Source organism: Eubalaena glacialis, chromosome 16 (assembly GCF_028564815.1).
Source record: "Eubalaena glacialis isolate mEubGla1 chromosome 16, mEubGla1.1.hap2.+ XY, whole genome shotgun sequence".
NCBI lineage: Eukaryota > Metazoa > Chordata > Mammalia > Artiodactyla > Balaenidae > Eubalaena > Eubalaena glacialis.
Genome location: NC_083731.1, coordinates 39,359,731 through 39,387,672, shown reverse-complemented (window position 1 = coordinate 39,387,672; position 27,942 = coordinate 39,359,731). Strand labels below are relative to the sequence as shown.

The window sequence follows — 27,942 nt, the reverse complement described above, 5'->3', positions numbered from 1 at the left end:
CTTAGTTGCACTCTATCGACAATCATGTGCTTCACAGTTGATATACATTTAATATTCTACTATTTTTTTAGAGACTAAAAAAAAAATTAACCCCTTCAGCAACCACAGCTGTAACATAATTATAGTCACACCTTCAAACATCATTTAAAACTTGAGATTTGAAGGTGACTTTTGAGATCAAACGGTAATGTGAAAATCTTGAAGCAGTCAATTTGGAAACCCCAGGAGCAGAATTTGGCCTATCAGGACAGGTTTTCTTCCTCAGCAAACGTTATCTTGGGACATTTTGGAATAATTTCCTCTTTTCATCTTTTGCCATTTGAAGGAAACTGGGAGTTTAAATAACTCTCAGAACTCAGAAATTTCAAAGCTGTTCTAAAAATTCTTGACTGAGCCCCAGAGGAATAGAAAAGGGGTCAAGTTTTTTTTCCCCTCTTTATAACTAAGCTAAAGTTAGACCAAAACAAGAGACACACTGGCACGTTAATACTGGTTGACTGGGCACTTGTATGCAGTACTTATAGACCAGTAAAAGTGCTCATTTACCTGTCTGGTGTGTAAGGGGCCCTTTGTCTTGAAGCCTCCTTGGGAACTGCACTCTGAGGCACTGAAGTGATCTGAACTAGTGGAAGAGCGTTTGGAAAGGGTGTCACAACCCCCGACAAAGGTGTTGTCCAATGGGAGCTCCTGGATCACGTGATGCTTTTTCACGGAAACCGGAGTGTCTGGTTTAAGATGGAAAGCGGGCTGTGGAGAAGCAGATTTGTAGTGCTTGGCCAGGTCAGGGCTGTTCGGCTTGAAGGTGGTTGGAGGTGCTGGACCCCAGTCAAATCTACCTATGCTTTGCTCCTCCAGCTCAGCCGGCAGGCTTATTGTCCCATTGATGGGTTCGTGAACTGCATCATCGGGTTTGGACTCTTCGATGGTAACAAAGTTCAAAAGAGAGCTCTTGGGAGACTTTCTTTTCTTCCTTTTCTTTTTCTTGTTTTGTTTGTTCTCCTGGTTTGGGGACATCCATTCAGCACCTTGCTTACTCCTCTGAGCTGCTTTGAATCTTGATGCATGGCGACAGCGCACCAGAACGGTGACGAAGATCACGACGATGACCACCATGGCACCTGCGACAATGGCGATCATGATGGTGAGATAGTCTTCGTTTTGATAGGGTTGGCTGCTATCGCCTATGTTCCTGTCCAATGGGGTCTCCATAGTCCTGCGAATCAAGTCATAGATATAGGAGGCATTGCCAGCAGTGTCATTAACATAAAGAAAAACAAGCACAAGTGTGTGCAGAGACTTAGGGTATCCCAGGTCACTTATGTTGACCACCAATCGGTGCAAGCCCACATCAGTAGGTGCTGGTTTTTCTTCCAGAGTGATGTTACCTGTTACTGGATCAATCCGAAACAGGCCTTTGTTGTTCCCACTCACAATTGTATACTTAAGTTCAGCATTCATCCCAGTGTCAATATCCACGGCAAAAACTTCTGCTATCACGGAGCCAGGAATGGCTGAGAGAGGCACCAACTTAAAAGAAGTATTAGAAGGTGGCGAAATGACAACTGGACTATTGTCATTGACATCCATGACATTTATAGTTACTTTTGCAGTAGAGGAACGGGGTGGTTGTCCCCCATCAGTGGCTTTGACATCGAAAGTGTAGGAACTCTGCTGCTCTCTGTCAAATGAGACATTTGACTTTATGACTCCAGAATAGGGATCCAACACAAAATTATCATTGTCATTTAGAATGGAAAGAGTCACAGCTTTATTCTCTCCAGCATCTGCATCTGTCACTGTGATTACCCCCACAGTACTATACTTTGGCAGATTCTCAGACACAAAAAATTGAAAATGATTATGAGTAAACTTGGGGCTATTGTCATTCTCATCCAGAACAGTAACTATCACAGCCGCTTGGCTTTGGAGGGGAGGGGTCCCATTGTCCCTGGCAGTTACTGTAAAAATGAATCTTTCTTGTTCTTCTCTGTCAAAGACTCTGGAGGCTGTCAGAACTCCTGTCTTTCGGTCCAGATCAAAGAAGGAGGCATTCGGTCCAAGCTGATAAACAATATCTGCATTTTTCCCACTGTCTTCATCTGTGGCACTAATAGTTGTTAAGTACAACCCACGACGGTTGTTTTCAGAAACTGACAGCTCAATTACAGGCTGGTTGAAAATTGGTGGGTTGTCATTTTCGTCCTCAAGCTTAACCCTTACCAGAGCAGTCTGATTTAAACTGGGCTTCCCAGAATCAGAGGCAACAATTTTAAAGCTGAATTCTTTGGTGCCCTCATAGTCCAACAAAGAGGACGTCTCTAACAAATATTGGTTGTCGTATACTGCCTTCAAATGAAACGGGACCTCTCTTTCAATAAAACAGATCACTTTGCCATTCACATCTGTGTCCTTATCTGAAACTGTAATTAGGGCAATCTTTGTATTGACAGGATCTTTCTCAGACAAATACACTGTGCCATTGATGGGACTTATAATGTACCTGAGGTCTATGTTTGGAGGGTTATCATTTACATCAGTGACATTGATGGTAACCGTTGCTCGAGCGGGAGTGGAGCTGCCATCACTAGCCAGCACTGTCACTTTGTGAATGGCTGTCTCCTCTCGATCTAAAGACCTCTGAACTGTAATCAACCCAGTAGTATTATTTAAAGCAAAGAGTCTTTTGGTTGCAGGGGCGACCTGGGCACCAAAAATGTACCGGATTTCAGCATTACTGCCTATATCTGCATCAGTGGCATGGAGCTGAATTACAGAGGTGCCTACGGGAGCATTCTCTGGAATATGCACCTCCACTTGACCCTCTTTAAACACTGGCCTGTTGTCATTTACATCACTTACTGTGACCTGCAGTATGGCTGTGCTGGATTTCTGTGGAGTGCCTCCATCCTCTACTTTGATTTTCATCACATAGGTATCTTTCTGTTCTCTGTCCAAGTTTTGCTGAACAATCAATTGCGGCCACTTCTCTCCTTCCGGAGTTTCCACGATATCCAGTCCAAAAACACTCTGCCCATTTAACAATTCATAATGCTGTACACCATTGAAGCCTGTGTCAGGATCTGTTGCTGATGGAATTGGAAAGCGGCTGTTGATCAAAGTGTTTTCTGGGATGGAAATATTGATGACAGGAGATGGAAACATGGGGGCATTATCATTGGTATCCTTGACAATTATTTTAATTTTGATCAGCCTGAAAAAATCATTGGGGAGGATCACCACCTCAAGTTCAAAGAAACACTCATTCTCCTCATCGTAAGAGGCTCCAGCACAGAGTTTTTCTCTGTCTATTCTATTGGAGGTTGTGAAAATTTCGCCAGTGCTACTGGATACTTTCACCAAAGGGGCATCCCCAGCTTTAGAAACCAGTCTGTAGACAAGGCTGGCGCTGGTCCCTGTGGCAGCATTGATGTGAGAAATGTTCAGATCCTTTGGTATGTTTCCTATGGGCACATTTTCAGGCAATTCCTCTCTAATAGTGTAAATAAGTTCTTGAGCTATTGCGGAATCCAGCCTTAAACAGGCAATCAGAGCAGCCAACAGGTAAAAATCCCTCAGGTCCATGATAATGTATTTATTTTCTTTTCCTGGATTTTAGGGTTTAAAGGTTTCCACTGAGGAATGATGCACGAATTGCAAGAGGAAGCGTGCATGGACTGGAGGATGCATTACATCTCATGACTTATTTGGAGACAGCCACTGTCAACACAATCATATAGACAATATTATTCTTCAGTAAACAAAAGCACACAGTCACGAAATATCACAACACATTTTCCCACTGCATATTAGTAAACATGGCAGTTTGTTCTGCCACTGTTTGCAACTTAACTCTGTGGATAAAAATACTAAATATCCCCTGCTTGTTGCATTTGCCCAGAGAAAATGAAATTATCTACTTTTGAATTAAAGACAGCTGCTATTTTTACCTGTACTCACCCACACTGTTTTCAGGACACTGTTTAATTCAAAACATGCATTCTTGTTCTCCTCTTCCCCTCCACCACCACCATGCCCCCATCTCCCCATCTCCCTCCATCCGCCCCCCCCCCCCCCCCGTCTTACCCGCCTCCTGGCTTCTAACCCACCTCCCTTAGTTTTTTTGGGAGCCAGTGAAAAACACTATTCAGCTATGGTTCCTGCTAATTGCTTTCTCACATGTCATACGTGATGTGTTTTCTTCTCTGCCACACTGAGTCATCTCTTTCTTATAAAAAGACTATCTTTTTTCTTTCCTCCCAGTTCTTCAACTGCCTTCTAAATACAATTTTACTGGGAAGCAAGCATCCGGACATGCTGCTGCAGCGTCAGAGGCAAGTCTCTGGCCACTGTATAACCTCATTGCCTAAAAGCACAATACCAAGACCTTCAGTTTCTTACCCAGACCTTGCTCTCATTTCTCCATGTTGCCAAATTATCACCATTAGAATTAAGAAACACATTAAAACTTTTAGAATATATATAATAACATAGGATTCCTTATCCTAGAGGTGGAAGAGAGTGCCAAGATATAAGCGAAACGCAGCTAACATTTCCATGTAACAGCACAATATTTTCTACTGAGCATAAAAGAGGGGGAAAAAATGCAGTTTCTTAACCCTGATCTCCGGCTGTAGTATTAGTAACATCTGCCACACGTAAATACTGCAACTCAATAACGCAGGTAAAAAGCCTTCTGCTTAGATGCCCTCCTAACTGCAATTTAAACGGGTGCAAGGCTCCAGGCAGCTACCTACTTGAGTAGAACTGGTCAGTACCCAGGCTCTAATCTTATCTGCATTAGGCTGCACGGTAGCTGATGCCCGCGATTAGTTCCGGCAGAGTGATGCAGGTAGGGATGCAGATACAGCCTAGTAGGTGAGCTCTGCCCCAACCGTCTACCCAATAACAAACATCCCTCGTCTACACCGAGGACATATCTAAACACAAAATTTACAATTGTGCATGCGAAACTTTATACTTACGTTAGTTGCCTCAACCTTTCCCCTTTCCCGGTATGCTGCAGTTAGAAATGAGCTGTTTCAGCACATAGAAAGCCATGCATCTGGTAGCACCAGTTTGGGAAGAAATCAGAAGCAGCAAAACGTTTCCTCCTTGTAAAATGTGTTGCTTCGGGCTGGCAAATTAGCAACTCCAGAGAACAAATTCACAGATTTGTCGTTAGTCATTCTCTCCACATTTCGTCTCTATTACCCACGGGGTCTGAGCTCTTCTGGTATTTAACGCACACACAACATCCAGGTGCACTTCTTCAGCTCCGGGGTATTTTCCACAGCATCAAACATACCATTTCCCTCCGATGTCAGTACTGCTTAAGTCTCTAACTTCTTGTAGGAAACGTCAGAGTTGGGGTGATGGTGAGTCTCTGGCTGCTCTCGGGGTGGGTGACAGTTGCCCGAAAAATTTCTAATTGGTTATCTCTTTCGTGCTTCGGAGACTCTAGGGCGCTCCTTCCTGTCTGGCACGCTCTCCCTCTCTCCCTTCTCCTTTGCCCCTCTCTCCTCTCTCTGAACTGAATTTCTTGATAGAACTCTCAATAAGCCCAGAGGGAGGGCGTGACGGCCTAAGCCCCGCCCCCGGCCCCTGATTGGCCCGTATCTTGCGGTGCGGGCGGCCGCAGCTGGGCGTGGAACAAGGCGCTGACTATCTGCCAGCCTCTCCTCCCCAGCGCCCCCTCGGCAGCCGCGAAAACCCGGAGACCCGATCCTGGCCCCGGGAGAGCCGGATTCCAGGAGGTGCACTGAGCATGCCCAGCAGGGTCCGGCCCGGGAGGGAAAAGGCGACGCTCCCCAGGCCCCCCGCGGACGCGGCTCTCACGGGCGCTGAGGGGCTGGCGGCTGCTCCGGACGGCACAGGGCAGCGAGCGGCCGAGACCCGGCGGTCGCACGAGCAGGGGGCGCGGGAGGCCGGCCGGGCGTGCGGGCGCGGATCCGGCAGCCTCGGGCACCGTTGCGGGCGGTTGGGGAATGCCGAGGCGGCTCAGCTGCCGGCGCAGGTTCCACACTTCTCTTTGCTAAATGGAGGGACCAGAATGCACAGATGGGAGAGTCCACCCGGGGTCCGAGACACACTGTCGGCCCTCGGAGGAGAGCACGGCCCAGCAGATCCCCGGAGCGCGTTAAACGGGCTACAGTCCCGGTGCCGCAACTAGAGGCTTTTGCTGGCGAGGACATTGGCAAGAAGGGCAGAGAGGGCGGATAGGAAAGGTCGGGACAGAGGATATTCGAATCTCAATCAAGACCGGAAAGAAAATTAATCTGAGCACTCCTTACGTGCAGGGTGACGGAAGCTGCCGGGAGAAAGGGAAAATAGCCTCTGGGATCCCCTAGTCACCCTAGTCAGCCCTAGGCCAGTCTGCTTAGCGGGGCGAAGTCTTGTCTCCAGTAGCAGGACGGGCCGCGGCGGCCGATCCAGGCTGTCCTTGCACTTCTGCTTCCGCCGCGCCCCAAACCTGTGAACCCGAGCTCGCCCGAACGCGCGGCTGCGGCAAAAGCCGCTTCACCTCACCTAACTGCAAACTTTGCTCGGGAGAGGCTGGAAGGAGTCCTGTCCAGCTGCTCCTCAAGCTGTGGAACGTTTCCTTTCCCCTTACACTGTCTGCTGATTCCAACTTGGCATGTAGTACTTGTCTTTCCCTGTGCAATTCATTTCTCTGACTCCTGTTCCGTCGAGTATCCTCACGCGTTTCTCATTTTCACGCAAGAGCCGGATAGAATGACTCTCGAAAGGATTACCCTTTTTCCTTAAATATTGGCCCCGAAAGCACTATCTATATTTGATTGATCTTTTAAAATCAGTAAACCACGAAGGTTTGTTTTATGGGCTGCACCTACGACGCCAGATGCCTGAGTAAAGTTAGAAGCATTAATAATAGTAACAGTTCACTTGGAACAAAAAAAATAAATTTTTTTTGCATGACCTATAAAGGTTGTCTGAGAAGGTCTTAATGCATGATTGAATAACTTGTTCTAACTTACAGGGAGGATAAAGGGCATTTATTTTAAACCTCCGTGTTTCCCATTCCGTATTGGGCTGAAGATGCCTTGAAGGCTCTTTCACGTAGTTATGCACTGTGATGGCGTGTTCAGGAACACCTTTTGTTTTTGAATACAATGGCTTTCCTTTTTAAATATGAACACTTATTTTTAGATATTTAAAAGTAAAAAAAAAAATCACTAAGCAAACCTACCAAACTTAGATATTGTATACATAATTCCATTATTTAACCAATTCATTTGACATTGCAATTTTTCCACATCTATGGAAATGTAAGGATTTTTTTCGAACTTTTCCTCAGGTGAATATACACAGTAAAAGTGCAGTGCCTCAAAGCCCACTGTAAAATACATGAATCCCTTCTATGTGAAATATAAAACAGGTTTCTAGCAGACCATAGGTCGATACTGTTTTAAAATGACTAAACAACTCTTATGGTAGTATTTTGTATGATTAGAATATACAAAATTTAAGAATAAAAAGGACTGCTTAAGTAGCTAAAAAGTCAAAAGAAAAATATTACCTCATGCAATAATGCGAGTGAGTTAAAGGAAGATTCTTTTATTTTACCACAGTGAATGATCATTTTGCCATTCACAAAATCTACAATTAAAGCTAGTGCATTGTTCCAATTGCCACATATTCTGATACATTTACAATAAACATAGCAGCACAGCCACTTTTCAGTTCACTTTGTAAGCATCAGTTATCTCACACTCTTATTCTAATCATACCGTAGTCATTTCAAAGTCACAACACATAGCTTAGCCATAATTAACATTATCACTAAGTGGAATTGTTTCTGTTTGCTAAGGGGTAGCTTTGCTTGTAGTCAGGACCCATTATTATCCTATGCTCATAAATGAAATCTTAGTATGAACACAGATGAAAGTTAAGGAGAAAAATATCATCACATTATAAAAATTTATGACCATGAGACTTCAATTAACAGAAACCACAGGTCAAAGCCCCAAAACGAAGCACATGTAGATTCTTTTCAAAGGCCATTGAGTATAATATAGAAATAGAGCTACTGACTTCAGTGCATTCCATCTTATGGGTGTTTATTTGGCATGTATAAATTAGTGGGATTCTTTAATCATAATAGTTTTACCTCTTAAAGCTAGAATAGTTGAAGCTTGTTTGCCCTATTATATTTCAACTGCTAAACTCTTGAATGAGAACTACTATTAGAGATCTTATTAATATTCCTGGAAGAAAATTAAATATAAAGGGTCATTTTCCTAACCCTCTGCTATCATAACTTGAGGCTTCTGCCCAAACCACAATATAAAACATTTGCATATTGAGAGCTACTCACAATCCACCTCTCCTAATTTTTTGTTAAAAAGGTCTATCTGAATAATTATGAATTAGGGAAATGATAATATTCATTAATTTTAGTTTTCATAGGGGAACATCTATTGTTTTTTTTGGCTGCATTTTAATCACTTTTTTCTTTCATGAATTTAATAAAATGTTAGATTCTCAATTATATGATTTCCAATATACATCTTCCAGTATATATGTTAGATTTCCAATTAGATCTCTTCAATTAACCCTTATACATATTTGTCAATGGATGTTTTCTACAGCAAGGAATTATCATGTTCTCACCTGTGTTATACCTGATTAGTACTTTAAGAATTATGCCATCCAGGCTGTAGTAAAATTACCTTAGTGTTCTCTGCCAGTTATATAGGTCATGGGATACTTGTGAAGCTAAGTCACCTTCGGCCAGCTAAGTGAAGACTAAAATGCTATTACAGATTTATACAGAAAGAGATATTGAGTTAGTAAAATTATTTTATATTGCAAGAATTTAATGTTGTTTATATATTTAAACAATAATTTCCATGTAATGGCATTTAATAACCTGAATTACTACGCAGTTCAGTTTGTTAATTGGATTTTCACCTATGATTTTCTAGTTACCACTCAGCATTTTAAAATTACATTTCACACAGAGATCATAAAGGCTTTTTCATGTTACATTTTCTATAAATGACATAGACTGTGGTATTTGGAATGATCAAACGACCTCCTCAAGGATTTCAAGACTAAAATTTTCAACTCTAATGTACTAGTTCTATATTCCAATCAAAGGTAAAAATAAAATAATAAAATAAAATAAAATAATAAAATAAAATAAAATTCTATTGTGCCCTGTACTTCTAAAGTTCCTTTAATCCAGATGTTTTGTTGTGGCTAACTGACATTAATCAATCACTCACAGGGGATTTTATGTCACAGCAGGTTTTATTGTCCCCATTTCACAGAAGAGGCTAGACTATTGTACTGTATTTCCTGGGGGTGGGGTGGGAATTGTGTGAAAAATGCCAAGGGTTATTTGTGTTACCACTATTTAGAAAATGACAATGCAGAATTTTAACACCACAAAAAGAAAATTAACACCTTTTAAGGCTGCAAACTGGCAAAGTGTAGTAAGCTCCTTGAATCATTCTTTTGTTCTACTATTGGCTCTTTTCTTTGAACACCTTTCTTTTTTTTTTCTTTTCTTTTAAGGAAAACTTAGACCAAGGTATTCAAATGACAAAGGAGAGCAGGTGACAAGAAGCTTCACTCTGTTTGAATGACTGAACTAAATTTATCCCAATTTGCTATATTTTTATGACTGACAATGATTATAGATGTCAGGTTTGTAGCTCTAACAGTTACTACAATATAAACTGACATTTTCCAGTGTCACTATTTTATCATGACTACTATATAAATAAAGAAAATATTGAATTTTCAGATTTCATTATTGGTTGTTTAAGACTTCATATAGACATAGCTCTCGTAACAAATGGTTTCCCCATTACACGTAGAGCTCAAGCAATCACTTAGGAAACATGAAAAACTGGTTTAAAGATAGTAAAGAGAGAATAAATATAAGTTTAAATAATTTGATCATTTTAAAATCATGTAATTTCAAGGGAATTACACAAAACTTCCTATTTCTTGTGTCTGTATGATATTTATTTTTGTAAGACTTGTTCAATTAGAATATCAAGTATGATCAATTCATATTTATATAAATGATAAATGTCCAAATATAACATGCACATTATTTGAAAGCACCTCTATTTACACTAAAAATAGAGATAGAAAAAGGTTGAGATAAGAACATGTTTTAATCACAAATGCATTTGCCCAAAGATAATTGGGAAATTATTTTTCATAGATATTAGAACTATTTCAAGTTAAAATATAGTACAAATTTTAAAATTCTCTTTCAGTAGTACTATTTCTTATCATAGGAGTATGTTGTTAAAAATAGGAGTTTATATTACTTGAAACAACATCATTCTAGTCACTTTCATGCCTTGTTCCCCTCCTCCAAATTTCTTCATGCATATATTTCTTTTACGCCTATTTTCCCTGTCCTCTTTAAAAAAAAAAAATAAGCTCACATAATATTCTTCTAGGAGCCCAATTTGTTACGTAATATGCATATAAATAGACTTACTAATATAGGGCAGGATGGATAAGCCTCATTTTTCTCATATAGTCTCCTCACAGGGACCAAATTCAACCGACAGTCCCCCTCGAATTGAATTAGGATGAGTCAGGGAGACCATGCATATTCCCTTGACTCCTGCAGCCTCTATATCACTGATGACACCCAAATAATGGAGATAGGGCTTGCTCAGCCTTTACAAGACAGCGATATGCTTTGTTTGGGATTTAAGTCAATACCACTCTGCTTGCAAAAATTGTGTGTTTGTGTGTGTGTGTATATACATAATTCTTTAAAATAATGTTTTTTCTTAAATGAAAATCTTATTTTGCAGTACACACTAATACAGTCCTTAAAAGATCCTAAAATGCACATCATCTTTTCAATCCTATGCCTATGAATTGACTGTGTGTCAGCCTCAAATAGATTGGTGAAATTTTCAGAATGGATTAAAAGATCCTCAAAGAAACTTCTTGGCTGTATGGAATGGGGTCATCATAAGAGAGATTTATTTTTTAAAATAGCATGTTACAAGAATCATTATATGTGGACTTTACAAGAAAGACTAGTTAGAAAAATTTTCCTTGGAAAAATATAACTTGTAAAATATAAGAAAAAGCAATAAATACCCCTTACAATTTCGAAATGATTATAAACATTTCTTTATGTCACAAAGATATTTATGCAATGTGTTGATTTTGGGGAGTGAATTTCACCCATGTTTGAGTGCAATATCAGTATATCTAAGGCCTAATTGCAAATTCATTGTTTAGTTTGTAGAAGTAACAACTATACCAATGCGAGTGTCTTTAACAGCTATACTGGAAGAGTAATGAAACAAAAGAGTAATTATCTTCCAGTAATATTTGTCCCTCACTATGGAAGTAGGCTGACTTTTTGGTGTATTACAATAGATAAGTAGATCCTAAAGACCAGGTAACACTTTAGATACACACCACAATTGGTAGGAAAAAGTGGAAAGTGAGAATTACATGAAAAGATTATAAAACACATATGGGACAAATTTAGTGTCATAAATTTATTCATTAATTCATTCAAAAATCTAATTTAAAGACCACACTATGTAAAAATGCCTAAAAAAACCCTACTATATTTTAAAAACCATCCTATATGCTCAGCACAGAAATATTCAAAGAGCTATATTTCAAGCATAATTCAGCTGAGGGCTCTTACTGTTCGTTTGTTTGCAGTGAGGAATACTATACTGTGAGTCCTTTCTACTTTGATAATTCTCATCACAATATCTCTCCTTTATATTTTAGACTTAAAAAAATTTTTGCTTATTACATTAATCAATAGTTCTAAGGCTCAATAGAAAGTTCTTGATAATATACATAAATACACTAGCATTTAGTTGTGTCTAATCTTCATATTGTTCCAGAATGTTTACTGAGTTTATTATCATCAACCAAGTATTATACTAAAGTTGCCTTCTACTCTTGTGTCAAATAACAATTAATTAACCTGCTCTGTGTTTCTTAAATTTTATGTGAATACAAATTACCCAGAGATCTTGCTAAATTAAAATGCAGGTTCTGATATATTGGATCTGGGGTGGATACTGAGGTCCTGCATTTCTATCATGTTCCCAGGGTATGCTGATGTTCCTCATCTGTGGACCACATTTTAAGTAGCAAGGACCTAAAAGGTGTTTTAGATACATAGTACCATGGCTCACAGAAAAGCAAAACAAAAAGAGCATTGGAAAAAGGTCTATATCTACCACTGTACCATGCAGGGATTAATTCTGTTACCAAGCATACTTTTGACACAAGTGCTGTTCAAGGGCATGAGAAATTTACATATCACTCATGTACTAATTTGATTTAGTTTGTTTTCTTCCCCACAGAGATTAGATATCTGGAGCTAAATTTTTGTTGTACTTTAACTCACTGGGAGTGAGGAAGAAGCTGTTCGGAGCCTGGCCCCCTTTGGGGGAAGGCAGGCTGCATGGAACAGAACAGGAGCACTTTGGGCGTTTACTGAGCAATGTGAGGGTACCAGGCCACTGAATGAGTACGTGAGGTGTCAAAAAGGAGGTGATAGAATACATGTGTGGACTCCCAAGCTCACAAAGGTTTCCTACTTTTTTGAAATGTTTTTTCCCCATATTCCATACACATGAAAAGCAAAGCAGCTATAGTCATATGGTGTGGACTCCTCTTACCCTGCCAGAAATTGGCATTCCATTTTGACAACACTTGATTATGTTTATGAAGATACTAAATTCAAGATGGACCAATGAGCCCCTTTATTGCAGAACCTAGTTCTACAACAGAGATACTCCAAGATCAATCTAATCACTTTCTGAACAGGAAGTGATGTATACTCAGGAGTAATTAGAAACAGTAGTTTTCATTACATAGACCAGAAACCCAAAGGAAAGTTGAGGGAAAAGAGTTATAAAAATGAAGATGATGCACAGAAGGAACCAGAGATGGAGAACCACTTATGGTAGTTAATTAATTGATTCCAGTTCACTGTTGATGTCCGATTATATCCCCGCCACTGCTTCTTAAGAGCTATTAGCTTTAATAATAGCTATTACTTGCAACCAAGAGTCCTAACTAATATAAGAACTAACCACAGCAACTTGGTAGTTTTGCTTGACTCTATTCCTGATTAACTTATCCTACGAAGGACTAATGAACTATGATAACATGATTTACTTGTTATAATTGTAAGGGAGAATAAGAAGAGTGAAAAACAATCAAATGTTTGCATTAGTGGTTTTCAGCTTGAGGTGATTTTACCCCTTAGGAGACCCTGTAGTGGGGTAGAAGCCAGGGATGATGCCAGATGTCTACAATGCATAGAAATGCCCCTCCCCCACTTGCCCCAACACACACACACACACACTCACTCACGTAAACCCAAATTATTATCTGGCCGAAACTGGCTGTAGTGCCAAAGTTGGGGAAAACAGATGTGTAGCATTTGCATTTTTATATATTATGATTAGTTTCACCAAATTTATTTCTAATTACATCTCTTAATAGCCAAACCAAGAGTTAAAATATTACTGGAGCTCATTCGATGACCTTCAGAAAAATGGACAAAATACGTTATAAATTATGTCTCTGGAACACTAATTGAAATCTGGAAAAAACAAATCTCTGTTCCAACCATTAGTGACAAATTTTCAATTTTTATAGAAGGCACAGCAAATCTATAAACCAACTATTGGGCCTAATCTTGGCCATTTCTGTCCACCTTTGTTTTCAAAATGTAAGATTCTTAATGAGACATTTTTATTGGTTTTATACTAGTATGTAATATACCCAGTATAAAAGTTAATTTCAGATTTTTAAATAATTATTTCTATCATTTCATAATTTAAAAAATATCTACCCCACTCTCAAGTTCTCTGACAAAATATGATTGCCCTAGATTCTGTGATATATCTGTGACTTATTTGGGTTGTTCATCAAGTCAAAAAATTAAAACTGCAATTACTTCAAATAGAAGATGAAAACCTCCCTTGGTTATAAGACTGTTAAGTCCCAAAAGTATAGATAAATCTATCCATATCTGCAATTACATACAAGCTTGAAAAAAAAAGAGTAATGTAATTCATCTGGTTAGTTGCTAAGATTTCTTTCATCCTGGTTACAATAGTCTCAACAACTTATTTTAATTCCTCCAAAGGATACTGATCACACATATGTCTATTCTAAAGTTTTTGGGTCAATTTAATTTTTCCTGGAAATTTGCACATTAAATTGCAATAATAACCTAATAAGTGAGCAAAAACTTGCTGAATTAGGTTAAACATTCATTCAGAGCAAAACAAAAATGCTGAAGAAATACTGATTACTAGAAAAATGAATTTTTAACTCTATACTATTTGACTCATTTGAGAATCATTTTAAAAGCTAAAATAATTTCTAACTGTGGTAAACACTGCCATCTAGAGGACTTTTTTTGCAATGAATATTAAAACTAAAATGTCTAAAAGTGTTAAATGTATGGATTTATGCTATAATTTTTATTTTATAAATTTCATAAACCTGACAAGTTACTTTCTATCTTTCATGAAATTAACTTAGTTGAAACCTTGAACCAGTAAACCATTTTTTGCTATGATTTCAAGTATAAATACTAATACATTGTCAAAGATATTATTTGAATGAAATTTTTATTAAGTTGTTTACTCACATTTGCCAGGTAGTAATTTACTTTTTGCTATTTAATAAGCTGATTATAATATCAGAATTCTAGTCATGTCCTTGCAAAAAATATGTTAGAGTCAATAGCTAGAAAAACCAGCAATACAATGATGTCAATATATCATGTATACACCTTACAACAAATGTTTCTTTCAGAAAAGTGATAGAATTGCCTATTCTTGTTATTTCTTCCTTTCTTTCCTCTTTTGTGTTGGTTTTAACGTGAACATTTTCCAGTCCTATTTCATTAACTTACTCATTGTGCTGATTTCTAACGTCTGCTTTTTGAGGAGTTACTCATTCATCAATAGTGGCTGAGACTCTGCGGGGTACTCCTTACCTAAAAAGGTATAAAAAGAGAGATACCTTGCTATGTTGCTTATTTAAATAGAAATAATTGTGCCTTAACACTTATGAAGTTTCCATTGTCAAAAATTTGTTAAAACAAAAAGAAAAACATCCATTTTAAAGTTAAGTGGCTATCAAATATATGCATAAAAATTATACAAATGGTGCTTACTGAAATTTATTTTTATATGCTCCTTGAATTCCAGATTGGTTATTAAGGAAATCTGTCAAACACTGTACTTTGTATCACTTGTAACCATGTGATGTGTATTTGCAATTTTTTGAGATGACTAGGACTTTATTTCAGTATAATCTTTATGTTAGGTCTGCACTTAAACTGCTAGAGAGTATTAATTCTGTTATTAGGAAGACAAAGAGGAGTGTAAATTTCAAATCAAGTCAAACAAGACAGATACATAGCATTAAAATGTAGTTCTGCGAAGTTGCTGTAAAGCTGTCCAGATGCCTAGCTGAAGGGAAAATCTATGACAAGTGAGTATAAAAGTAATTTTTCTTTTCATAATTTGATGTTTTAATTACAATGAATATCCAGGATAGAGTCCAATACAATTTTATTCGATTATTGTTTTACATTTATGTGAGAAAAAAATTACAATATTAATGACAGTTATGGAATGCTGACTGGCATAACAATCACCATTTTGCATCTGGTGTTTCAACTGTAAATGATTTCTGGTGGGAAAGGAAAGAATTAAATCAATATCAATGGACATAAGAATAATAGTTTCTCTTCCAGTGGAGACTTCTGCTATTTTTATGTTATTTGATATTACACATTTACATACTGTATTTTTTAATCAAAGTAAGAAATACATATGGAAGAAAATAGTATACCACAGAGGAACAGAAAATGTTGGCCACCTTTCTGTACTTTAAGCTTTGGACCCTTGCCTATTGATAAGAAAAATGTTATGTGTAGAAAAATAGTACCATCCTCTATGTAAATTCATCAATTTTTAGTATCTTGTCCAATTTTCTTGATCTCTTTCTCGCAACATTTGCTCAAACATCTGAAAGTAAGATACAGAACTGTCATTGCAAAATTACTCAGAATGCATCTCCTAAGAATAAGGACAGTCTCCTCCATAATCACAGTATCATCATCACACTTTAAAAAGTAATAATAATTCCATAACATTATCTAATATCTAGTTTATTATTCAATTTCTTCTTCTCATTCTCAGAAAGAAGTTTATAGCCATTCACAAATGGCTCTTCTAAATACAATCCAATCTAATTTATGTTCACATTGCCTTTATTGTTATACCTCTTTAACCTCTTTGTTTAAAACACTTTTCTCATTTTTTTTTCGTTGACACTTTAGGGCCCTTGTACAGCAGACTATTCCACAATCTGTATTTGCTTGTTTCTTCTTGGGGTCATTAACCTGATTCTCTGTGACCTGTATTTTTGTAAACTGGGAGTTAGGTCTAAAGCAGTGCTGTGCAGTGAAAATATAATTTGGACCACATACATAATTTTAAATATTTCAATAGCCACTTTTAAAAAATAAAAAACTAAGGTGAAATTATTTTAATAAGACATTTTATTCAACCCAATATATCTAAAACACATTTCACCATGTAACCAACATAAAAATGTTAATAATATTTGTTAATATATTTTACTTTAGAAACATGCCTTCTTTGTTTTATGACTTTCTGTAAATGTATTGAAATTCCACATCTACGTGCGACTTTCTGTGCTCCTCACGCTTGTGGCTTTTGCCCCATTTCATTTCTTTGTCATTGTGAGACAGATTTTTGAAGGAGTTAAAACAAACATGCAATCATTCCCTTATCTGGAAAAAAAATGTCCCCCCCCACACACACCCTATATTACATTTAGAAATATATCCCAGAAATGGGTTGCTGAATTCGCATTAATCTGAATACAGCATCCCCTCTGCTGGTTGCACTCAGAACAGCCTCCAGTCATCTGATTATTTCTGCCTTAATAAGATAAAATCAGCACATCTAATTTCCTCTGCCATTTTGCATGTAGAATGTGTGACTCACAGAAAACACTTTGAAACTGGCACCTCTCACGGCTCTGTCATGGCTGCCTGCTCATCTGCCTGGCTATTGTGCATCCAGGATGAAGAGAGTGATATCCAGGTTGTTTTTAGGCAGAAAAAAATAGTCTTTAGTCACAGCATCTGAGTATAAAGACAGTTTTCCCCACTTTACCATTTGGCAGATATTAAACATTAAAAGAAAGAGGATCACTTGTAATTGAACAAATGAATTCACGGCTAGGTACGTTTCTATGTTTGCAAAGCCATTTGAGAAAGAGCCTTAATAAAGAGAATCTCTTTTCTGCCATCTTAGTTGCTAGGGCTTTTGCACAGTCTTGAAAAGCCTAAACATAATCACTGCTCATATACGGGAGAACAAATAACAAAGAAAACAGAGCGACAAAAACAAGACCAAACAAAAAGCAAACCAAACAGAAAGACCTCCCCAAGCTCTGAAACGCTACCTCAGTCCTGAGCCGCTGCAGGCAGCCCACGTGTCCTCAGTCAGTGGCATTACCTGGAGTAGATTGGGAGCCCAGTCCACCAACAGGTGAGGCCAGCAACGTACCGGAGAATTCACCAGGAATCCTCAATGACAGGGCGAGGCCTGAGCACGAACTCCCCAGGGTTTCGGCCTGCACCACTGTGTCCACCTCCGCCGGCCCAGCCCTATTCCACCTTCCTGGTTTTCCCTTCAGTGCCCCTCAGGTTCCCACACCTGTGCAGAATCCCAGCCTGCTTGGCAGACATCCTGAAGCCTCGTCCCCATGTGCTAGGCTCCTCATCCCTTTTTGGTTGGAATAGGCCTTAATTCATAGAACATCAGAAGAACCAAATACTGTCATTGGCCTGATTCTGGGTGTCATCATGGTAAAGGGACTCCGACCACCAAATACGAACCTGCTGGATTGTGTGCTCCGTGTTTTGATTGGACTCAAATTCATCGATTTGTCTTGGATGCTAACGTTTATAATGCTTTCCATCTTCCTCCCCGTCCCCCACTCCCACTTCTGCATTTCCTGGGGAACACCCTACGACCCAATTAACACCTCCTGTACTGAACTCCACTGCCTACCTCCATGCCCTCTGTGCTTCTCCGTTCTTCTTCCTTCCTCTTCTCTCCCTCCCTCCGCAAGTTAGAAAAAATCTTCTTTTGGGGTTGTAGTGGTTTTCAAATTAGTTTGAGGGCATTCTCATCTGGCTTTTAAAGTTACTGCACAGATACACCACATGCATTTCTCTTGCAACACAGAATTATCTACTTAATCAAACTCAGCTTCCTGAGGGAAGTGAAATAAATATATGCAATGATCAGGTTCTAGCATTCCATTAACCTTTTATGAGGTCTCAATCACCCAGCAAGAAAATAGTTTATTTTTCTCTGAAAATCTTTTTTAAAGGCTCCGAAAAAGAATGGAGGAAATTAAGTCTACATGAAAAAAAATATGTAATTTTTCTTTAAAATATGCTTTATTATTAAGACTTCATACTTTATGAGATTCATAGAGTTACTTCCAACTCAAATAATTTATTCTTAAAAAAAATCACATACATTGAGTATTTAATTACATGGGTTTTGCAGTTTTCCAATTGTGGCCATTTTTATTGATTTTGTTTCAATAGTATTTTCATTTCTTTTATATTTTAAAATGTTATCAGTATGAATTATACTTGCTGTTTGAAATTCTGATACTTGTTGGCTGCACTGTCTTCATTTACCACTTTGTATCTTAAATTTATATAATCCTTTTAAATTCAAACTCCTAATACAATGCTTTCAATGGCTGAGAAATAGTTCCCCATGTAACTTAAGCAAGTACATTGTAAACCTTTTAATGAGTCCAGGTTAGTAACACAGTTATTTTATTTAGTGCCATACAAAAAGAGTTGTGACCTATTCACATTAATGATTAAATTCCATATTAAATTAATCTTACTTTTAATACTCTTCTTCCCCGCCAAAATATGGCATTCATATATGAAATGTTTTTCGGAGTTGCAATAGCTTCTTAAATTATAAAGCTATACAAACCCCTGAGGGCAAAGGGAAATCTTAAAAAAAACAGTATAATATAGAGCAGGGGTCCCCAACTCCTGGGCCATGGACCACTACCGGTCCCTGGCCTGTTAGAAATCCAGCTGCACAGCAGGAGGTGAGTGGCGGGCAAGCGAAGCTTCATCTGTATTTACAGCCACTCCCCATCGCTCGCATTACTGCCTGAGCTCCACCTCATGTCAGATCAGCAGCGGCATTAGATTCTCACTGGAGCTCGAACCCTACTGTGAAGTGCGCATGCAAGGTATTTAGGTTGCACGCTCCTTATGAGAATCTAATGCCTGATGATCTAAGGTGGAGCTGAGGCAGTGATGCTAGCACTGGGGAGTGGCTGTAAATACAGATTATCATTAGCAGAGAGGTTTGACTGCACAGAGTCCATAATAAATCAATTGCGTGCAGACTCATATCAAAACCCTACCAGTGAGTGGCAAGTGAAAAACTCAGGACTCCCATTGATTCTGCATTATGGTCAGTTGTATAATTATTTCATTATTTATTACAGTGTAATAATAATAGAAATAAAGTGCACAATAAATGTAATACACTTGAATCATCCTGAACCACCCCCCAACCCCAGTCCGTGGAAAAATTGTCTTCCACGAAACCGGTCCCTGGTACCAAAAAGTTGGGGACTGCTGAGGTAGAGGATGAATGTCTCCTCTCAACTTGTCTTTTTCATATTACCCCACTTCAGCTGTCACCTCAAGACCCTCTCAGGATCCCCCTGCCCCCAACCTCACTCCCACCCCACTAGTACACACAGATAAATATGCATTACATATTTATATATATTTTAAAAGACATCTTTGTATGTAAATACTTAGAAATCAACTTTATCAGTATTGATGGGAACATTTTAGAAATTTAATCATTCCCATATACTTAATTTTTTTCTAAAACTCTAAGGTATGTTGGCCATCACAATACATATGTCTTCATTTATTTTGTATCCCTATAGATAAATATCTAAAACTGAGATTGTTGGGTCAAAGGAAATGCATATGATATGCTGATAACTATTTCCAAATCACCTTCCCTGGAGATATCAGCTTAAAGATATACCAAGAGTGTATACTCAAAATCTTTCTGACATTGAGTGTGATCAATCTTTTTAATTTTTATCAATCTGATAGGATAATGTTATTTTTAACTTTTCATTTATTTGAATCATTAGTTGATTTGAGACTTCTAAACAATGTATATTGTTGTTTGTATTTTTATTTTTGGTAGATGCCTGTTTATGTTACTTTGTTTTCTAACAAATTTATATATTTCTTACTGAAATATAGGAGATAATAATGCATTTTGAAAAGTAAGACTGTCAGATAATGCAACTATTTTTTTTTTTAATTTTTAATTTATTTTTGGCTGTGTCGGGTCTTCATTGTTGCATGCAGGATTTCTCTAGTTGCAGCGAGCTGGGGCTACTCTTTGTTGCGGTGGGCAGGCTTCTCAGTGCGGTGGTTTCTCCTGTTGCAGAGCAGGGGCTTTAGAGCGCAAGCTCAGTAGTTGTGGCGCACGGGCTTATTTGCTCCACAGCATGTGGGATCTTCTGGGACCAGGGATGGAACCTGTGTCCTCTGCATTGGCAGGCGGATTCTTAACCACTGTGCCACCAGGGAAGTCCAATGCAACTATTTTTGTCTCTTGTTTGCCTTTCAACTTTAATTATGCTATCTTTTTCGAGAACCAGTTTAAATCTAAATGTAATCAAATCTGTCAAGTGTTCCATTCCAATTCTGAGTTTCACATCATAGCTACAAGAGTCCAACCCATCCCAAGATGATAATAAATATTTATTAAGTAGTTACAGGTTTTTTAACATATTTTACTTAACTATTCTCCATCTTTATACAAATCTATACTAACATGACAATAATAATAAAAGCTAAATTTCAAACCTGTACAATATTTTAGCAAGGAATGGTGATACATTTTTACCAGAAATACATCCAATTTTTGAAGAAAATTTGAACAAAACAGGTATTGAGCCCAACTATAGTTTATATAACATGTCAGATATTGAGAATACAGGATGAATAAGATAGCTTTTCTGCCTTCTCAGACCTGTTAGGTGGAGGTAGGTGATGGGAGAGAGAAGAAAAACTCACTTAAAAAGCTGATTTCTATGTTTCTTATGATTTCTATGTTCCATCTAGCAGTATTTCCCATCAGTAGTTCCTCAGCACTTATGAGAAGATAAAACATAGATCTCAAGAAATGGGTTCCATTGTCAAATAAGTTTAAAATAGTCTACTTAAAAATACATATATTTCAGGGTTCCAGATAACATTTCATATGGTAATACGTATTATCACTTAATAAAAGAAACAAAGAGTTTTTGATAGAACACTCTTATAAAGGAGCAGCAATTAGAAATGTTTTTCCAGAAAACAATAATAGATATAATTGTTTATGATATAAATATAATAAACATGTATTTGTTCTATATGTATATGTATAGCTATATACACACAATAACCTGAGTATTCTGTAATCTGGGAAATTCTGATTTTTCCACCTTTGCTGCCTCTGGGAAAGGAAAAGTTCAGATAACTAGAAAGACAATGCTTTATTTTTGAATTTAAAAACATGCTTTAATATTCATCTCAAAGGCATTAATTTGAGAGAAACAAAAATTGAGTTCCAAAAGCTTGGATTTGAGAGCTAAGCCCTCAAAGTCTGTGGGGTCTTAGGTGTGAGCTCCAGCGGAACCATCATTTAAAAGTCTATGCCAGCTTCACGTGATCAAGCTCTGCCTCTCTCCAGTTCCAGCTCCAAGCAGTTGCATGGGCACGCAGAGAATAAACACTCTTTTGCTATGTGAGTGACTGCTACTCACAACCACATGGCCAAGAAACTACTTTGTCCTTCTCATCTCTGTCGTGCAATTACCACTCTTTAATATTAGCCTATTGCCCCCTGAAAGTTCAGTGGAGTTGACGTCTTTTGAGTCTGAAGTTTTGCTCAGCTCAGCTGAACTGCCGCATGTGGACAGCCTTCTCTTTTCATTGGTGTAGAGCCTTCATAAAGCCACTCTGTCTACCCAGAGGAACAGAGGGGCTGTGAAAGGTACAGGAGCCCAACATTTGTACCCTGTATGTGTGTCTCTGTGCCCATGAAGTGATGACACAAATTCACTCAATATTTTCAGTTGAACAAATTAATCATATTTGATCTAAATATAGTCACCCCTAACCTTAACCCTAACCCTAAATATTATTACCCACTGTTCTATACCGAATAATAATGGATGATTGGAGGCAGAGAGGGACTCAAGTCTGCCAATTAAAAGTATCCCAGTCTTTTCTTATTTAAAAATGCACATTTGAAGTATTTACTTAGTTCAAAGTTCAACTCTATCAGAGCTATTTTTCTCCTACCCTCAGATTTCTTCTCTACCACCCCGCCCCCCATGTCGTTTTCCCTTTCTTCATTTCCTTAATGCCTCCATGGCAAGGAACTCTCAAGTAGGGCATCTCTTCATCCAGAAAACCTACAGCCTTAACAATGACTTTTTCCCTTGTATCACTGGCCCCCATCAGTTTCTTTAGTCATCTGTTCTTCTCATTGTGTCGTCTATTTCATTGAGTGCCCTCTATACGTATTTATCGGTACATAATATGCATTTCCTTTGACCCAATAAACTAATTTCTATCAGGTGAGGAGAGTGTGTTGCATTTTCCTCTTTTCCTTTGGATGCTCTTTATCTCCTGGGCACCTGATAGGCACTTAGTAATTACCTGTTTGACAAATTATTTTGTAAATAATGTAAACACTCTTGAATATTCCCACAGCAAACTTCAATACTTATTAACATTAGAAAATGGAACTAAGGATCAGGACCTAGTCATTCTTTTACACTATTTCTTTTTTATCCTTTAAACCCTTAAAAAGTTTCACCCATCTTCAACCTTTTTGCAAAAACCACAATGACAACCAGTTTTTATTCCAAATGTTTCTCTCCATGCTGCTATAGAAAAGGGTAAAATAACAAGGTCCCAACATGACAAGAGGGTTGATAGGATTGGAGGTCTTCCAAGTGGCAGGGCTGCAGTCACTTACTTTCCCTATTTTCAACCTGGAAATTGACAATATTTCCCTATTTTCAACCTGAGTAATCTCTTCCTGGCAACTCATTAGATATATCAAAGGATACTTTCAAGAAAGCTGTTAAAACATAGTTGAAGTTGTCTTGATCCCTAGCAAATTTATCAAGTATTGGTTCATTTGAAAGCGTCTGTGATTCAAAGGTGATAGGATTTAGATATGTTGAAAGTAGTTAATTCAATGTCACTCTTTGTATTTTAAATAAGCTGCTCTTGGTTATCATATGTTGATCTCCATTATCTAACTAAAATTTTTAAATGAATGTAATGGTAAGTTTTTATTTTCTTTATGCTGTATCCCCCCCCCCCTTTTTAAAAATAAGGGTCATAGGTTCTGGGGCAAATACAATTTTAGAGCAAATAAATGTTATTGATGGCATATATAAGTCATCCTCTGAAGTTAATTCCAACAGCATCTTAGCATTAAAGCCTTTCTAACATGCTTTCCCACTCCCTTCACCTTAGGAAACATGATTCACTGTTGAACACAATAGCAAACACTTACTGAGTGCCTACTTTTGCAAGTACTTTACAAATGCCATGTCTCATGTAAGCCTTTTCATGCATTTTTGAACTTACATCTTCACTTCACAGATGAATAATTTTATTTAGAGAAGTTAAGTGCCATGACAAATTCATACTGCTTATTAGTGGCAGAATAGGAATTCAAAATTATTTTATTCTTACTTCAAAGCCTAGGCTATTTCTCTAAGACAGAATTTCTTCCAAATCTGTAGCAATTAACTCAATTATATTATTAGTTTTTTACATGTTAGTTTCTCACTAAATTTTCAATTTCCTAGAGTAGTTATTCCATTAAAAAAAATACTTGAAACTCTTAAACTGTGCCTAAGATATGTATTTATTACTTGGAAAAGTTTGTTAAATGAAATCAACTGCATAAACCAAAATACTACATAAGAGAAAACCTCCAGTTCTGAATACAGATATTTAAATGGATCTTGTGTCCTAGTTCTCATTTTTACATGTATTTTAATGACCCCTTTGTTCTTTCTCAATATGTTTCCGTTATGTCTGCTATTCAGATATGGTATCCAGTGATGAAATTGTATAAGCAAGTAGATTAAAAAGGTGTTGAAGTCTTCACTATATTTTGCTTAATGACGGCATTCAGCAAATAATCTTTGGTCAGTGACATTTCCACCAAACTACTGTGATTCTCATTCCTATAAATTATGTTAATTTTACCAGTATTAACTTCCGTAGTAGTCAGCTTAATTTTATGAACCCTGATTTTTAACTGTAAAAGTAAATATAATATTCCTGGAAGTTGAGAGAAAACCTCTGTGTGAGAAACTAAGAATCTTTTACTAATATTTACATTTTTAACGTAACATATATATATATCAGTTGATGATATGTTAACATATAAAACGTGGTAATTTCAAATATCAAAACTACTTGCCTTTAGGCTTTCTTCAAGTGTGAGACATTTCAATTCAAAAGTATATATATTCGGAAGTGATTCATTATCATCTTAGAAAATACAGCAGGCACTTTGGTATATTTAAAGGAGAAAATTCCAAACTATTTGTGCCTTGAGTAACCTTTGTAAGAATAAATGATTTTTACTGCCTTTGGCAAATAGTCACATGCAAACAGCCTTATTTTTCTTCTTAAAAAAATGCAAAGTTTACCAACCTTAGAATTCTTAACTCTCTACAACTCGGTCCATCATTATAATGAAACCTTCACATGCATCTCTTCTAGAGGACTCTAAAAGCTCAAATCACATCCAGTTCTTATTCAGTTATAGAGCCTGATCTCTATTCCCTGGAGGAAATGGTGAATTTCAAAATCAGTATGAGGTAACAATAAATAATAGAAAAAGGCAAAACCAATCTGAAGTTCATTTGCAATGGGCATAAATTGTTCCGGGACACTAGAAGTGGAAGAATTGTGACATTTCACTTTTGCTAAGCAAATCAAATCCAGTTCTGGATGTCCATTTGCAAGGGTCATCAAAAAGCTCAATGACATATATTCCTGTATACACATTGGGTTATGCCCTAATCTGGGGTTACTATTAGCCACTAAACTTGGAGGAAAGTGTGTAGGCTGGGGTAGGAAGCTGCCTATGGTCATCAGCCATTGAGCTGGACATTCTTTGGTCACTGTGTAAAATATATATCTTACAGCAATGTTTCTCATAATTGTGGTAAAACGCTTGAAAGAAAGCATTTTTAAAGAAACACTAGAGACTACTAAATAGGGAATTACCAAGAATATGGAGAAGAAAAGTATCAGGATAAAATTATGAAAATGTGGTACCATGTAATTAACAAATAGTTTCTTTAAGAAGACCAATTGATTTTATTCCTGAGAGGGGCATCTGGGATAACTTTATTAATTATAGCCCAGTTAGTCTCATTTGCATACTTATTTCTGCTTAGTATGATGCAATAAAAGGTAAGGTTAAGGGACATTTATGGAATTGTATATATTGACGAAAAGATAGGAAAACTATAAATGGAGATCACTTTGGTTTGGTTAATAATTGGAGGTATATTTTTTGGTTGTTTTTTTTTTTTTTTTTTTCTTTTATTTGGGACTGGCCACAGAGGGTCCATCAAAGAGGAAATTAGCCACCAGCCCCCAGAACACATGGGGGTGAAGGATAGAAGCCATTTAAGGGAGAGTGGTTCTGAGGAGGAAGAGGAAGAGAAGGAAGAGGATCACAGCTCCCATGAAGAAGATGATGAAGGTTCAGAGGAGGGAGGAGAAGGCACCCACCATGGCAGCCTGGACCAGGAGGATGAGGAAGACAAGGAGGAAGGTCATGGCCTCAGCCTGAGCCAGGAGGAGGAGGAAGGAGAGGAGGAAGAGGAGGAGGAAGAAGAGAAGGAGGAGAGGAGGGAAGAGAGGGCTGAGGTTTGGGTCCCACTGAGCCAAGACCACCAGGAGGAAGAAGATGAGGAGGAGGGGCTGGAGGAAGATGAGCTCCCCTTCACCATCATCCCCAACCCACTGGCCAGGAGGGAGGCATCTGGAGGTGCCTCCAGTGAAGAGGAGAGTGGTGAGGACACGGGTAAGTGATCTGACTGGATGATGGGAGTGGGGAGGAGCGGAGTCAGCCTGGGTCACCACTGCCCTCTTGTCCCCACAGATCAGCAGGACGCCCAGGAGTACGGGAACTACCAGCCAGGCCCCCTGTGTGGCTACTGCTCCTTCTGCAATGTGTGTCCGCAACCCAGCTCCATCCACCAAGCTGTTCCTAGAGTTTGTTCCAGGGCTCTGGTGTGCCTTGGGAGGACCCTGAGCAATGGGCCTGAGTAAACAAAGACATCTCTGGGGCCAAGTGGGGGACAGACTGGAGGCCAGGAGGCTGGGGAGGAGCCTGGGACAGTGGTCCAGGAAAGAGAGGGTGAGGCCTGAGCTGCACTTGCAGATGTGGGGACAGGGAGGAGGGTTCAAGGCAGAGCTGAGGGAGGTGGGACAGGCCTGGAGACTGACAGGCTATGGGGAGAATAGGAAGAGAGGGGGTGAAGAGAGTACCCAAAGGTCCAGCCCACAGTGACAAGGGGACGTCGGGGCGACTTGCAATAGGGAAATGAGGGAGTGGGAAGCAGGTTAAGCAGGTTGGAGGAAGATACTCAGCTCAGCGTCAGAAGTAATGAGGCTGAGAAGTTGGGGATATGTCCAGCGGGCCGGGTGGAGGACTGGCGGCTGGCTCCCAAACGTCTCTGCCTAACCAGGCTCCTCTGGTCCCCAGCGATGCACTGAATGTGAGAACTGTCACTGTGACGAGGAGAACATGGGAGAGCACTGCGACCAGTGCCAGGTGAGACTTCTCCCAGACTCAAGGATCCACCAGGTTTCCGGGTGGCCCGGGACCATCTGAGCACCCCCAGCCCCAAATCCTCTGACCTCAAACTGACCTAACCCCTTACCCCTGACGCAACCTTGACTCCAAACCCGATCCTGCCTCTGACCTTAACCTCCACCTAGCTAGCCTCCTGCCCAAGTACGGCCCACGTCCCATCCTAACTCCGCCCCTGACCACCTCCTACCGCTCATTCTCTCTCCCCATCCCCGCCCCCAGCAGTGCCAGTTCTGCCACCTCTGCCCTCTGGTCTGCGAAACTGTCTGCACTCTTTTTTGGTTGTTTATTTACTTTGTCTTAGAAATGGAAAAAGATTAGACAAACAACATTAAAAAGCTTTTGAAAAGTTAAACACAGTGTTGAAAAATGAAAGATTAGAGGAAACAATAGATAATGAATAATAATTGAATTAATGTCAATGTCCCTAGATCAGAAATAGAGAGGTGGAAAGCTGTGAATGTAAGGGTTTCTAAAAATTGTTATGAGACCATCTGTATTTACTATTTTAATAAGGTTTCTAAAGTGAATAGTAAATCTGCTAGATTTATAGATGTCACTGAATTTCTGGAGAATGAAATAACACATGAGTAGCAAAATCTAAAGATGATCAGGAGAGATTATGTAAATGGAAAGGAGGAAAAGCATATGAACTTCCCAGTAGATAGCATATAGAGACTTGTACTAGATATTAAAAGGTTACTTCATTTTTAATTTGTTTCTCTATTAATCAGTCATATTCTAAAATAAAATAGTTACTTGTGAGGTTTGCCTAGAAAATTTGCCAGAAAGTTGAGAATCTTTGATGAGGAGCATTGAACACAAAATAGAAAACATTGTATACTTCCATAAAATAATGATACACCCAGTCCTGAAATAT

At 38.5% G+C, this 27,942-nt stretch overlaps 1 protein-coding gene across 4 annotated transcripts in view; it reads right to left on the bottom strand.

Annotated features, from left to right (window-relative positions):
• The window catches only part of PCDH9 (protocadherin 9), a 973,312-nt gene extending 969,730 nt beyond the window's left edge, over nt 1-3,582 (bottom strand). For all 4 annotated transcript variants that reach the window (XM_061170726.1, XM_061170729.1, XM_061170727.1 and 1 more), the window contains exon 1: nt 547-3,582. In XM_061170726.1, coding sequence (XP_061026709.1) covers nt 547-3,582 — 3,036 coding nt within the window. The remainder of the gene's footprint in view (nt 1-546) is intronic.
• Nucleotides 3,583-27,942: the final 24,360 nt, after the last annotated feature.